Genomic DNA, 13357 nt, shown 5'->3' on the forward strand with positions numbered 1-13357 from the left:
AAAATGAAAGTCAGTTTATTTTCTCTCCAGTCACTTTTAGGCAAAAAAAGAGGAACATTCATAGTTCTAGCCTCTCAAATGTCCAGTATTTGCTACTTTTCTTTGTCTTATGTGATAGTAAAAAGAGTATTTTTGGTGTTTTGGCCTGTTGGCAGCCCCTAAAACAGATAGAAACTGCACAGAAATGAATATGATAAAAGACAGAAAGAGAAAAACCTTCCACTACCATCTGTGCTCTGTTCCCAGTGCTGCTGCTGGCTGACTCACTTCGTGTCGAGTCAGCTCTCTCGCTCTCTCTCTCTCTCACTAAATATTGTTTCAGACTTGAGAGGCACATTTTCAGAGTTAGGGGAGCACATCCGAGGTTCTCCGGCCTGTTTATGTTCCCACTTTTCATCTGCACACTGTTTATTTGGGGAAATTGAGAAAGGAATGCCTGCCTCTCTCTTTTCTCCGTCTTTGTACCAGACAGAGAGTTTAGTCTGAGATATATTCCCCAGTTCTTTGTATTATTTCTATCACCTGTGTAGGGTTTCACGTAGAGATCTGTGTTAAGACTCCTTTCTTTTTTCCAATGAGGGAGCAGTTGCTGCTGAGGCAGACTGAAATGCTGCATCTGACTTGTAACATTCGTCTCATGGGCCATTTGATCCCACAGCCTCATAGGTCTTATTAGGAAGGAGAAGCCTGCACTGCCGGTTTAATGAAATAATAAACTGAACCTAAACCTGATTCATGAGCTACTCCCTGATCAAAGTGCTAAGAGAGAGAGGATGTGTGTGTGTGTGTGAGTAGGGGGAGTGCTAGACTTGAAGCTAAGCTGAGGGACACTTAGCATCTGTTTGCTCCACACACAGACTTTACTTTGAGCCGGTCATATGGCTTTGATTAGTGTGCTAGTTTTCGGATAGCTCCACTCTCCCTGGCAACAGTTAGAGACAAGGACAGCATAGTTAGCTCCAGTCTTTTGAGGAAAAAAAACTCACTGTACATCCTTTTCACCACATGAAAAGCACCAGTCAGTACTGACTAGTAAGATGACAAGATGAAAAAATGATGTGTCAAAACGTTTCTGGGTCCACTGGCTTGATTACATCGCAAATTTGGCCCACCCTTAAATTCCCACCTAATTATCCTGAGCGGTCCAATTTTTCTCTCTCTTGTTATAACAACGACCCCTTTCTTCTCCCCCTCCTCCTTTTCTCTTTTGCAAATTGTGATTGCGTTGGAAATTGTGTGGCCTGTCTGCAGCTCGGACCGCTCTGCTCCCTTGGCCGTGATTGCAGGCTATATGCTCGATAATCGTAGTTCATCCAAGCAAAACAGACTGAGGAGAGAGTCGGCATATGTGCTCGCTTGGCCTGCTGACAAACATACGTTTTTTATTTTGCCAAAAGTGATACAGCCCAGAGGGAAAGTTTTGCACAACAGACCATGGAAGATGTACGACACCGTCACCTCTGCGAGACAGCTTACTCTTAATTTAGCTGTGTTTCTGTGCGGTTTATAATGGAGCAATAATTTACCCAAGAAGTGCAGTGCATGCATGTTGTTGTGGGGATCTTTTGAACGCTGTCCACAAATCTTTTTAAGCAGCTTTACTTGAAAAGCACCAAGGGACAGCGTTGGGGGGTCCGGTCTCTCCCTCATTCTCTCGTTTAAATAAACAAGGGGAGAGTTAGTGGTAATGAAAAGCACTTGATATCAAGCTGCAAGTTTAATAACCCCACAATAAATCGAGAGCGGGAGCAGAAGAAGTAATGAAAATGGAGGGGAGTTTTGGCTTGTGCAGGAAATGACTGGGAGAAAGCCTGAGGGAGGGGAAGAGAGAAAGACTTTCAGTTGTTCCACGTATGAGCTGCAACAGTACAAAGACCCCTCAGTGTTTTTTAAGCAAGTTCTCTCTTTACTGTACCTTCCCATTGCTGTTTGAAATGAAACAAGAGGCACATTAGGGCTCTTTTTCAACTCATTCCTCCACACTCAGTTCAGGGTATTAACACTCAAGAATGTCTGTCCCAGCTGGCTCGAACAGCTTACACTCTTGCTGTCTCTCTTTCGTTCCCTTCGGGCTTTGCACTCGTTTTTTTCTCCTCCTCTTTTCAGGAGGCAACTTGTTCCCCCTGCTCTCGTCACCACAAGGTTTCCCATCTGCTTCCGATTACCTTTGGCTGCAGTTGGTTAGCCGCCAGCCATCTGGGCGAGTGTGGCGTCTCCGCTCGCTCTTCTCTCCCCAGACTGCTCTGAGGGAGGGATGGAGGGAGAGAGGGAGAGAGAGGGGGGCAGGGACACGAGTGAACTGGGTGGGCAGACTTCACTGGAGGATAGCAAGGGTTGGGTTTTAGCTGACACTGCAACCCAAAGCCAGGAAACTCAAGTCAAAGAGAAGGGCACCCATGAAAATGTGACTCCTGATCCTGGCTCTGGTCTGTTTTTGTAATGGGTACTGTGGGTCTGAGGAAGTCATTTTCCGTTGTTATTATAAAGCAGGCTTGCTCTATGTTGGTCTCTAAGTAAAAAAAAAGAACTCAAATGGAATAGTGCTCAATTAAAAAGGAACTTGAGGTTTATTCGTAGCACAGGACAGTCAAATAAGTAGTGCGGAAAATGAACAAAATTCCTCTCTCCAAGATTTAAACCTGTGATGTCTGACTGGCTGAACTAAATGACAATCATATGCCCTGTCACACAACCTTCATTTTCTATTCAGCAAGAAGAGACAATCCTTTCCTGGTTATTTCTGCACAGGAACAGGAAAAAACATATTCTATCAATTTCAGTGGCATTGTGCAGTATTATGCAGATGATAGACCATTGTTTTTACCAAATAAGCCAGGTACCGTCAATGTGCCCTGTATTACGTGTTGCCTTGCTGTAATTGAGACAAAAATTATACAGAGACAAAAAACAGTACTGAGAGGTGTTTCTGTACATTATAACCTTAATGAAAGTAGGATTTGGGCTGGTGTACCTATTAAACTGCCAGCTGCGCGCAGTTACCCCTCCAACAGCACTTGAAATATTAACAGTCTCTCCTCTAGTCAGGCTGTTTTATTTAACAAACACACTGTAGTGCAGGTGTAACTGAGCTGACTTGTGTTCCTCAGGTGAAAGTGGTGCAGGCCTGTTTCATTCTGCTGCGACAAGATTCAGTTTTAATCTTTTCCAAAAACCCCTAAATATTGATATCAGTATCTGCTTCACAACTCAGCATTAGTCAGGCTGCAGTTATTACACTACCTTTTGTCTCAGATGTAAACAAGCTTCATATAGACACTCATACCATCTGTCTGCTAGCCAGGACACCAGCCAATTAGTAAGCTGTACAGTCAGGCAGCCAGCCAGCAAGTCACTCAGCCATACAACCAACCACCACAGTCAGCCAGCGTAGCAGTGATGGCAACCTGCTGCTCCTCTCAAATTGGCTCATTTTACCCCCAGAGCCTCTGACATAATACTCACTTCAAACCCTGTTTGGGCATTAAGCACAGCTTTTTACAAGATCAATGGCTTCCTTTGTGTTTGAACTCTTTCCGGTGGGCAGGCAGCTTAAAGACTGGGGCCTCAGGGGCCCCAGGTTGGGACCTGCTGTTGTCTCTGGTCATCAGAGTGAAACACAGGGTGTTTGCCCTTTGCCAAAGCCAAGATTGATTAGCTGAGGGAACAATGTGGGACTGGGCGGTCCTCCACTGGATGCTGAATATGAACTGGGTAGATTTGTCTTGTTAGACTGGGAACTGCATGGGTCAATGGGATCTCATGCTCTCCCTCTGTCTGTGTTTCACTATATCTCCCTTGTTCCTCCCTCCTCACTGAGCCTAAATCTGTCTCTACCCTCCCTTTCACTCCCTTTCCTGGCCTTCCCCTTGTAGTCACTGAACAGTTTCTCTTCTACAACAGGGCATCAGAGAGGGGTCTAAACCTGCCATTGCTGCTGACTGAGCCCCTTGGAAGATCTGTCCAAGCCTTTTCTACTTCTATGACGACTTCTCCAGGATCCATCACTTGCTCACCGATTGACACACTGTAGTTGGCTGCTATGTCTGTCTGAACTCTCAGCTCCTCCTGCAGCCATGGCCCAACAGATCGCTAAGCTGTCCCACTGCTAGGGCGACGGGGCATCCGAGAGGGAAGGAGACATGTTGGGACAGAGGCCCGGAAACCACTGCACTGAATTCAGTTACTATAGCAACTACTGTAGTAACCATGGAAACGCTACGGAGGACTGGTCTGGTCTGCACTGTCATAGTCATCATGGTTGCCACCGAGGTCGCAGGAGGTCACAGAGATGAGTTTGCTCAATCACAAGGTGAGAGGAAGGCGATTATGATTTGTGCGGTTTTTCCATTGTGTGGGGTGGGGTTAGTCACTGCTCTGGCTCTGCACGGTACAACTGTTTTTCCACTGCACCGCACTCCAAGGTAAAACAGTTTACGTGTATTGCTAATGAAGCGCAGACAAACACTTTCCTATAACGTCTTCACAATAAAAGTCAGTGGAAAGCTTCTAGTGTGAAGTGGCCACAGCAGGGATCACACACTTCTGATGGAGCTGAAAGCAATCAATAAACACTGATATCTGAAAGAACAAACAGGAAGTCAAAATCACAGAGAATCAGTAAGAAGTTAAAAAGAGAGAGACTTTACAAACAAGAGCTTTCTCTCTCATTTCCAATAAAGCTCCATTATCTGATTATTAACAAAATATTTTCATTGCACTTTCACATTTGAATAAGTAGAACATTGCTTTCACTTCCATGTTGTGCTACACTCCTGCACACTCCTGCATCCCAGAGGCAAAATAGTATTTAAAAAATAAAAACAAGAGAGCTATGGCTGCACAGCATCATGTTATGGATGTCTGAGTAGACAATGGATAAGTACAGGGATTTGGTGAGGTAACGTTGCCAAGGTTATTCTTCTTGACCTTCGTGCATTCATTGTACAACAGTTTGTGGTGTTTTTTCAGGTGGTTGAATAAGTTAGCTGGACTCATACACTCTTTGCATAGAATTTTTTTTTTGTACATCCAACAATGATAATCTCTTTTGAGAGAGTAGCTCTTAACCTTTTGCTCCAGACTTTTGACATTCATTTTATGAGATTAATATTCAATTAATTATGCAGCCCTTGTCTCCAGCACAGTTTAGCCACTAAGGCCAGAGGAGGAGACCGGCACAGGTTGGCCACAGCCAGCCCCTGCAGCATGGCTCAGTGCAGCTTTCCGCTGCTGCGAGCCTGTAGTGGAAACGCATGTCATCATGGTGCGGCTTGGCACAGCGTGGCTAAAGCAGACCAACCTGGGCTAGAGGAAAACCCACATTAACTTAACTGCTGCCTCTTAAGCAGAGCATCAACCCTGGTGGAGAGTTCAGATCTATCAGACTGACTTGAACAAAGAAACGCTGTGTTTGACGTGGGTTAATTTACCTGTTCCATTGGTGTTTGACAGAGCAGAGTAGACTGGTGTCCCACCTTAGTCTAAAGCCAGGTTGAATAACATGGGTTGAACTTTTCAAACGAATCACAAGTCTAGGGATGCCATGGTAGCTCACTGGGTAGAGTGCAAACCACATATGAAGGCTGAGTCCTTACTGCAGTGGCCTGGGTTCGAATCTGACTCAGGCCCTTTGCTACATCTCATCCCCTGCCTCTCTTGTCTCTTTTATCAAAGATTTGATTTTTTTTCTTTTTTCAAATTAATGTGGAGAAAAAAAATTAAAGTTTGATCCAGCATCATGTGTGAAGAGTGTCAGAGACCTTTTGAATTAAACACACTATTAACCTTATCCTTTGAGGTCTTTATGAATAGTGGGAAAACATCATTTGTTTATTGTCTGTGATCCTGACTTTATACTGTGGGTTGCTTTAATTATTTTCAGTCTTGTCGAGCAAGAGTACTTTAATGTATTTTATGGTTGAGGTGCCCAGAGTGAAATCTGTTCCTCATTTAAGTTAGGGAAAAAAACTTCTCAATACTACCCATTTTTAGAAATTTAGACTAAATACCCTTTTTTTTGAATATGTGTTTATAGTTTAATTTTATTCTAAGGATCACCATATGTTTCATAGTTACTGTAATTGTTTTTATTTATAGTTCACATGCATAGTTCTCAGATGAGAAGAAGTTGGACGAAACGAGCCGTAGAAAAAGTTTCAGAGTCTGACCCGGCTGTCTGACCGGCTGAGGCACACTCCAGGTCTGCAGGTCTGGGCTGCTGAACTTGAACTCTGCTTCCACCAATCATGTTGCTGTGGCACAGCCACGTGCCCCCCACCTCCCCCACCCCCACCCACACACACCACACACACACACACACACACACACACACACCTCTCACCACACAGTCTGTCTGTCTCACTCACATACACACTGAGGCTAAAGTGACTGAAATCCCCTGAAGGCAAAGTCATAAATTCCCTGAGTGTCCGTGTCTCGTCACCCAGAACAAGACTGTGATTGTGTATTTCCTAAACTTAACCTCTGACCCCACACCGCCATCTGTCTCCAATAGTCTTCCACGCTGCTTCCTTTAAATAACCCACTCCTCAAACACTGACGTGGCTCAATCCCTCAGAGACTCAAGGACAGTCCATACAGACATTCTGGCCTTTACAGCTGAACAAATCAATATTTTTATTTTAAAAATGGGTCGAATGAGTAAATCAAGTGTAAAATATGATGAACACACAGAGAAGTATCACCCAACATGCAGTTCCTCTCAGCCTTATGTTCTATATTTTTCTGCCCACAACTCTTCTCCCATCATTTCCAGCATCAGCATTTCCAGTGAAAAAGCTCTTAAAGCCCACTGTACACTTCATGCCAAGCACCAAACAATAGGCAGACAGTCAGTAAATAGATGATGAACATAATGAATAATCTAAAGAGCCAGATTTTCCTCAGGAGTTGGTGGAGACCAAAACAGAGTTTAAAGGAGAGTGATATTGGACTTCATGGATTCATCAGGTGCACAGAGACATGACTAAAAAAAAACTAAGGTTGTTTCACGTCTGCTAGATGTGTAAATACGTAACCACTTGAATGAGTGAATAAGTTCACTATTACATCTGTATAAGGTGATAATACATACATTTTGTGTTTTCAGTTTTTTCCTTTGTCTCCAAATGCCCAAAAACTCTATCAATGCAGGTTTAACAGGAGGCCATTACACTGAATTAGATCATCCTTGTCATCACACAGCAATGAAAAGGTAAATGTTTGCCACTCAAGGTCAAAAATCAGATTTTCTGTATTGTATTCAGGTACAGAACTGTGTTTTTTTTTCTTGTTTCCTTCCACCTACTACATCGTCACTTTGTCAAAGTGTATTCCTAGTCCATTACAACAAAAAGTTTATGTTGTCGCGTGTTACTCTAACTGAAGGTGCAGCATTAAAAGCCAACACAAAGTTTTTGCAAATTATTGTTTTTATTCTGTCGTAAAGAATAATGCAATATTTACAAAACAGGAAAAATTTTGGCAGTGAAATGTTTTATTTTTATGATACTCTCCCTCCCTCTGTGTTTCTTTCTCTCCCTCTTTGTTTCTCCTTCTCTCCCCTCTGGGCTTGACTCTTGTCCAGGCCTTGGCTGATATCTTAACATGGATGATAACCCCTTTGAGTCATTTTTCATTAAATCTCTTACAACAGCAAATGAAATAATGGGAAAATTGCTAGAAACATAAAAATGTACCTCTCTGGTTCATTTTATTTGTGTCTCTGTGTTTCAGAGAGGATAAGCAAATGTTAAGAGCAGCTTAGCATTTGGGCTTTTTAAGCATTATCTTTTTCTTGTGAGTAGAAGGAGGCCTATAGACTGTCCCTCAGTATGGATGTTTTGAGACCCAGCTATTGGTGAACCACCATAGCTCCTTCAGAGGTCTTATATCCATGTACAGTACTTTGCCAAAAATATGGAGACACTGGAACTTTACCCCCAAATCTGATCTGCTCATTGAACCAGTGGAAAGCATGGGCATTAATCTGCTGCTGTAACAGCCTCCACTCTTCTGGGAAAGCTTTCAACAAGGTTTTGGACCCTGGCTGCAGGGATTTGCTTCCATTCAGCCACAGGAACATTAGTGAGGTCCAGCACTGATGTTGGCTGATAAGACCTGGCTCACAGTCACTGTTCCGGTTCATCCAAAAGGTGTCGATGCGGGTGAAGTCAAGGCACTGTGCAAGTTCTTCCACACCAAACTGGGAAGGCTACTTGTTTATGGATCTGGCTTTGTGCATGTTTTTAAACAGGAACGGGCCTAACCCAAACTGCTGCAGCACCATTATTCTCCGCTAAGAGCTAAAATATCATTGTATGCAGCAGCACTAAGGTTTCCATTATCTGAGTCCACCAACACTTAGAAGTCCCATGTGTGTCACAGTCAATAGTAGAGACTGTTTCCCTCAGGAGTTGGTAAAGACCAAAAACAGAGCTAAAAGAAGAATGAATATACCAGGGCTTCTTTAGGTGGCCTAACATGACTCCAAATCAATCCTATTGATGCTCCTGCTGGATTTGTAAATGAGCAACTATTTGCTAACAGGTTTGACTTGTCATGGCATGTTTAAGTGGAAAATGCCAATTCCAAAACTTGAAAAACAGAACCAGACCATCAATTCTCAAAGGTATTTTAACAGCACTGTCTGTATACTTTTGGCCACATGTCACACCTTGACTGCAGACGTGACCAGCACTGAAAGACAGACATAGTCAGATAGCTCAAAAAATTTAAGCAACTGTTTGTGATGTTTGACGTCTTTTTAAAGCTTTGTTTCCTCTCAAGTTCTGCAGTAAGTGTTGTAGCCTTTAGTGGGATTATTTCTCACTCTTACCATTTACACTGAATAGTTGTAGATTCCTCCACCTCTTGTCCTTGTTTCAAAAGAAGCAGAGCAGAAGCGTTTTGGCCTGGGGTGCCATGAAAGGTGTGCCTGTGATGGAGGGAGGAACACTTTTCCATCCAGAGTATTTCCTTCCACTATTTTCATTTGGTGATATCAGGACCAGGGTGATGCCCTGTTCTTGGGTGGATGTGTATATTTATCAGCACAGACGCTTCTGTCACTCTTTTAGCCAGGGAGTGTCTCCTGTTAAATTTAGCAAGTGTCTTTCCATCCTCAATCTCTGTCTGCTTTGATGTCTATTCAACATTTTCAAATGCTGAGTGAACACATTCTGCACTGTGTATTCTGCACTGTTTGCTACTACAAGGTCATTATGGGCTCAAGTTGCTGCCTTAAGAGGTAAAATATCAGATATGTGTATGAGGTTATACTCAGGACTGACAAGAAAAGACTAGGCAGGAATATTTGCGTGCAGGATGTGATGCAGACCACAACACGTGTTGTCATTTGTTGTGTTTTGTTTGTTTCCTATAAAGCCAAATTCCAACGAAGTACATCAAATAGCCCCAGGCAGGATCAGAGAGTAATTTATTTACATGTGCTGTAACAGGAATGCTCCTTCACGTAAATGGGGGAAGCAGGCATTTTGATAGAAAGCAGTTGTAAAAACTCTTTAAACACATTCCTCATTCGCCTTATTAGAAGTCATTAAACTAAATGGCTGCAAAAGGATTGATATGTGTTTGCTCTACTGCGACAGGATGGGTTTTTATATGTGAAAATAACCATCATAACTCCACTTAACTATCTGTGTAACTGTCTTGTCTTCAGTAAATTACACATCCAAATGTGATTAACACGCCAGTTTACACATGATGGTTTTATTCTGTCAACAACAATATAACACTGCCGCTCTGAACGGTGATGTTTTAACATCTGGTGTGTATCTGTTACTATGGGAAACAACATAAACTATTAGAGAAACAGTGACATGCTAATTATTTTATCCACTTATAGTAGCTGAATCATTGTTTTTACTGTTTTTAGATTTAAAAACATCTATATTAAGGACTGCATGAGTCTTTTTTTCTTCTGTGGAATGGAGCAGACAGATTTCCTGTGGGAGAGAGGAACTACTTGGAAATCCTGTGGAGAGGAGGCTTAAGTGGCTTTTTAAAAAACACTTCCCTTCAAACCTTTAGTTCAAACTGCAGACTATTTTTTTGCTGGTTTTCATTAGTCTAGCAGCATTTTTATTCTGTGTGAGGTCTGATTAATTTCTTTCATAACTACTTCTAACTACCCTCCCCTCATTTTCTCTCCAGGAGCTTTTCCTGTGCTTCAAAGGTAATGGTTGTACCACCTGCTTGATTACTTGCTGTGGTTTATGAGAGCGAGATGGATGTGTTATGGGGAACAGCTCCGAGCTCGTAGGAAGGTTTTAGGGTGTTTGAGGAACAGAGGTGATGGGATTTTGGTGCTTTCGGGTGTCTGCTTTAGTCCACGTAAATTAGCCATTGTATTTGCATTTCTAGTCATATATTTTAAAATTGTTTTTACAATATTTTGGGTTTAGGGTTTGGTCGGCGTTGCCAAAATGGTCCCCGGCGTACTTCGTGACCGTTGAGCACATAGCAAGCTAATTTTTGTTGCTTTCTGGAATTTGTGGTAGCCAAAAGAGGACTGTTTATTGGACCATTACTCGTCAGTTGACCAGAAATAACAACTCATATTAAATGCTAACGTTGTTCTGCATTTTCTGGATGTATAAACAATCAAACTAACACATTAGTTAATGCTAATACATTAGCGAACAGACTGGGGAAACCCTATTAGCTAGCTGTCCGAAGCTAACAGGTTGCTAATGCCGTATTCTAGCTAGCACCGTTCTAGCGCTGTAATGGCATTTTAACATTAGAGCGGGATTGGGAACAGGTGTGCAGGTGGGTGTGGAGGCCTGCTAATGAGGAAACTTGAGAAAACACTGCTGAAGAGGGAGGAAATGGCAGGCTCTGAAATGACAGGAGAGTTAGTAGCTGTCAGACAATGCAGGTAAAGTTTCTTTCCACATGCTGTATAACTGTAATAGTAAGTACCAGTGCCTTAAATCCAGTTCTTGTTAAACGTATTGCATCTTTTTCCAATTTGTAACCACTATCATTGAATTGGCTGTGTTTGTCCAGCACTGTTTGGAAAAAGTGTGTTGCTTCCAGTAAAAACTTCACAGGCCATCCCACCTTCTTGAACCCTTACTGGAAGTGTGTTTAGCTCGCTGCATAGTTGTGCATCTCCTTCGTGAGGGAAGAGAATTAAATATGAAATTAACATGCAAAAAATGCTGATACATTTACTGTTTTTGAAAAAGGAACAAGGCATTTTTGCACTTATGACTTAAACCGCCTAAATGCAGAGCATATTTTGTAGTAAATTTCCCGTGTCGAAAATACGGTGCAACCTCACGAGTTCCATGTGAAGGCAGCATTTGTAATTGTGCTCGCTGTTTATTCAAGCCAGACCTATCCGCTGCCTACATAGTGTTTTTTTCCCGGTACAGAGCTCTCCAAGTCTGTACCAGGGAACTCTGATCTCTGGGTATTTACTCTGTGTGGGAATGGGCTGCTTCTCCACCAACTGAGGCCAGAGGTTTGATAAAAAAAAAAAAAAAAAAAGGAAAGAAAAATCTGGGCTCATTTGCCAGTGACCTTTCCCCGTTAGTTAGCTGTTTGGAGCTGTGTGTGTTTGGACAATAAATCTCCACCAGGCCCCAGTACAGACTGGGACAGACAGGAAGTATACAGTTTCAGGGAAACCATGGCAACGTCCCTTTGGCCTCATGAAGGAGAGGGTACTTGGAGTGGAGGGGCCTTGTCAGCAAAGGGCCAAAAGTCAGCAAGTTTCTCTTGCCAAATGGGTTACTCTCTCCATGAAAAGCCCTATAGCTTTATTCAAAATAAGCAAGTCCCAAATCCTTGTCTGTTTTTAATTAGAGTCAATTAGATTAAGCTGAATTTGGCTTTTTTTTATTTTTAAGTTGAACTGTGATTGTGGTTTATGCCTTCTTTATTTCTCTCTCTCTTTCACTCTCTCTCTCCCTCTCTGCCTGTTTAGCTGCCTTCCTGTCCAGTCTAGGCCAGTATGAGATTGCCATCCCAGTACGTGTAGGACCTAATGGCGAGACGCTGGATGCAGACACACCTCAATACCACACCTCAAGAAGACGACGCAGCGCTGAAGACAGGCTGCCTGACTCTGTATTAGCTTTCTGACTTATTTTTCATTCTTCTATCATTCAGTTTGTCTTGTATTTATACACAACTTTGAATTACTCTATAAACTACTTAACATTCTGAATTAAGAGCATTTATAAACTAAACTCTCTTTTTTTTTCTTTCTCTAAGCTCTTCTACCAGCTGTCCACGTCACGTAACAACTTCCTGCTGAACCTGACACTGCAGGGAGGCCTGCTGTCCCGGCAGTTCAGGGTGGAATACTGGAAGAGGGGTCGATTAGCCTGGAGTCACCCTTATTCTCCCCACTGCCACTATATAGGACACCTCCAAGACCAACCGCACTCCAGCAAAGTTGCCCTGAGCAACTGCAACGGCCTGGTAAGACTGAAACCTCCCAGTCTAATCCACAGCTAATAAACTGAGTGAGGTCAGCACCAGCAGCAGTGCTGGCTCAGCAAATAAGGGATCAGATACGCTTGATTCCAACATCAAAGCATGAAATTTTAACAAACCTTGAGTCTTAAAGCCAGCCTTAATCTTTGGCCAAACCAACCAGTGTGGTCCTCAGAAAGTGAAATCATCTAGAATTAAACTTCAGGTACTTCTAAACCTTATTTCGAGGGAAAGATTCAGCATAAAAGAGGCACTTTGTTTTGTTTATCATGGATTTTAATTCCTGTAGTTAACAGGCCAAGTTGCACCTCATTTAGGGATATACTGTATCTATTGTGGAAGATAAGGGGAAGAGCTCACACCACGTTCATGTCATATGGGATGGGTAGAAGTAGTAGTAGTAAAATTTACCATGTTTACAGCTTGTGAGTGTTTAATTCATCAGACAAATCAAGCCTGATCTATAAATGCAAAGTTGGTCATCTGAGGGTTAAAATACTATGCCCACTAAATTTGGGTTTAATCACCTTGAACAACTGACATACCTAACTACCTTGGCTGATGTGAGGCGTCTGTGTTTTGCTTTCCTTTTCAGACATTTCAGATATGAGAGTTTCCCACACCTTTCTGTAACTTTTTCAAAACTGACAATCCAACATTAATGCCCACTACATGCAGTAATTGATGAGTTGTGTGCAGGTGAGAAATTAAGCAAGGTTTGAACTTATTCTTCAAATTTTCTTTTTTTGTCCCACCATTGTGGTGAACACAACAACTCAAGAAGAATATATAGTACTGTAAATTTTGTCATGGAGAGGGTGGAACACACGACAATCCAAGTGCCTCGTGTTTCATTTTTAGCACAACTGTCAGGTTTCCTGTGCAC

General features: G+C 42.5%; 1 protein-coding gene across 3 annotated transcripts in view; it reads left to right on the forward strand.

Moving 5' to 3' along the window:
- Nucleotides 1-13357, forward strand: part of adamts10 (ADAM metallopeptidase with thrombospondin type 1 motif, 10) — a 50152-nt gene that overhangs the window by 1328 nt on the left and 35467 nt on the right. For 2 of the 3 annotated variants that reach the window (XM_018695847.2, XM_018695864.2), the window contains exons 2-4: nt 3901-4309; nt 11957-12099; nt 12247-12456. In XM_018695847.2, coding sequence (XP_018551363.1) covers nt 4207-4309; nt 11957-12099; nt 12247-12456 — 456 coding nt within the window. In that variant the 5' untranslated portion in view covers nt 3901-4206. Of the gene's footprint in view, nt 1-3900; nt 4310-10241; nt 10312-11956; nt 12100-12246; nt 12457-13357 lie in introns of those variants that run through there. The other variant, XM_018695856.2, reaches the window with a different exon arrangement.

Source organism: Lates calcarifer, linkage group LG17 (genome assembly GCF_001640805.2).
Source record: "Lates calcarifer isolate ASB-BC8 linkage group LG17, TLL_Latcal_v3, whole genome shotgun sequence".
Classification (NCBI taxonomy): Eukaryota; Metazoa; Chordata; class Actinopteri; family Centropomidae; genus Lates; species Lates calcarifer.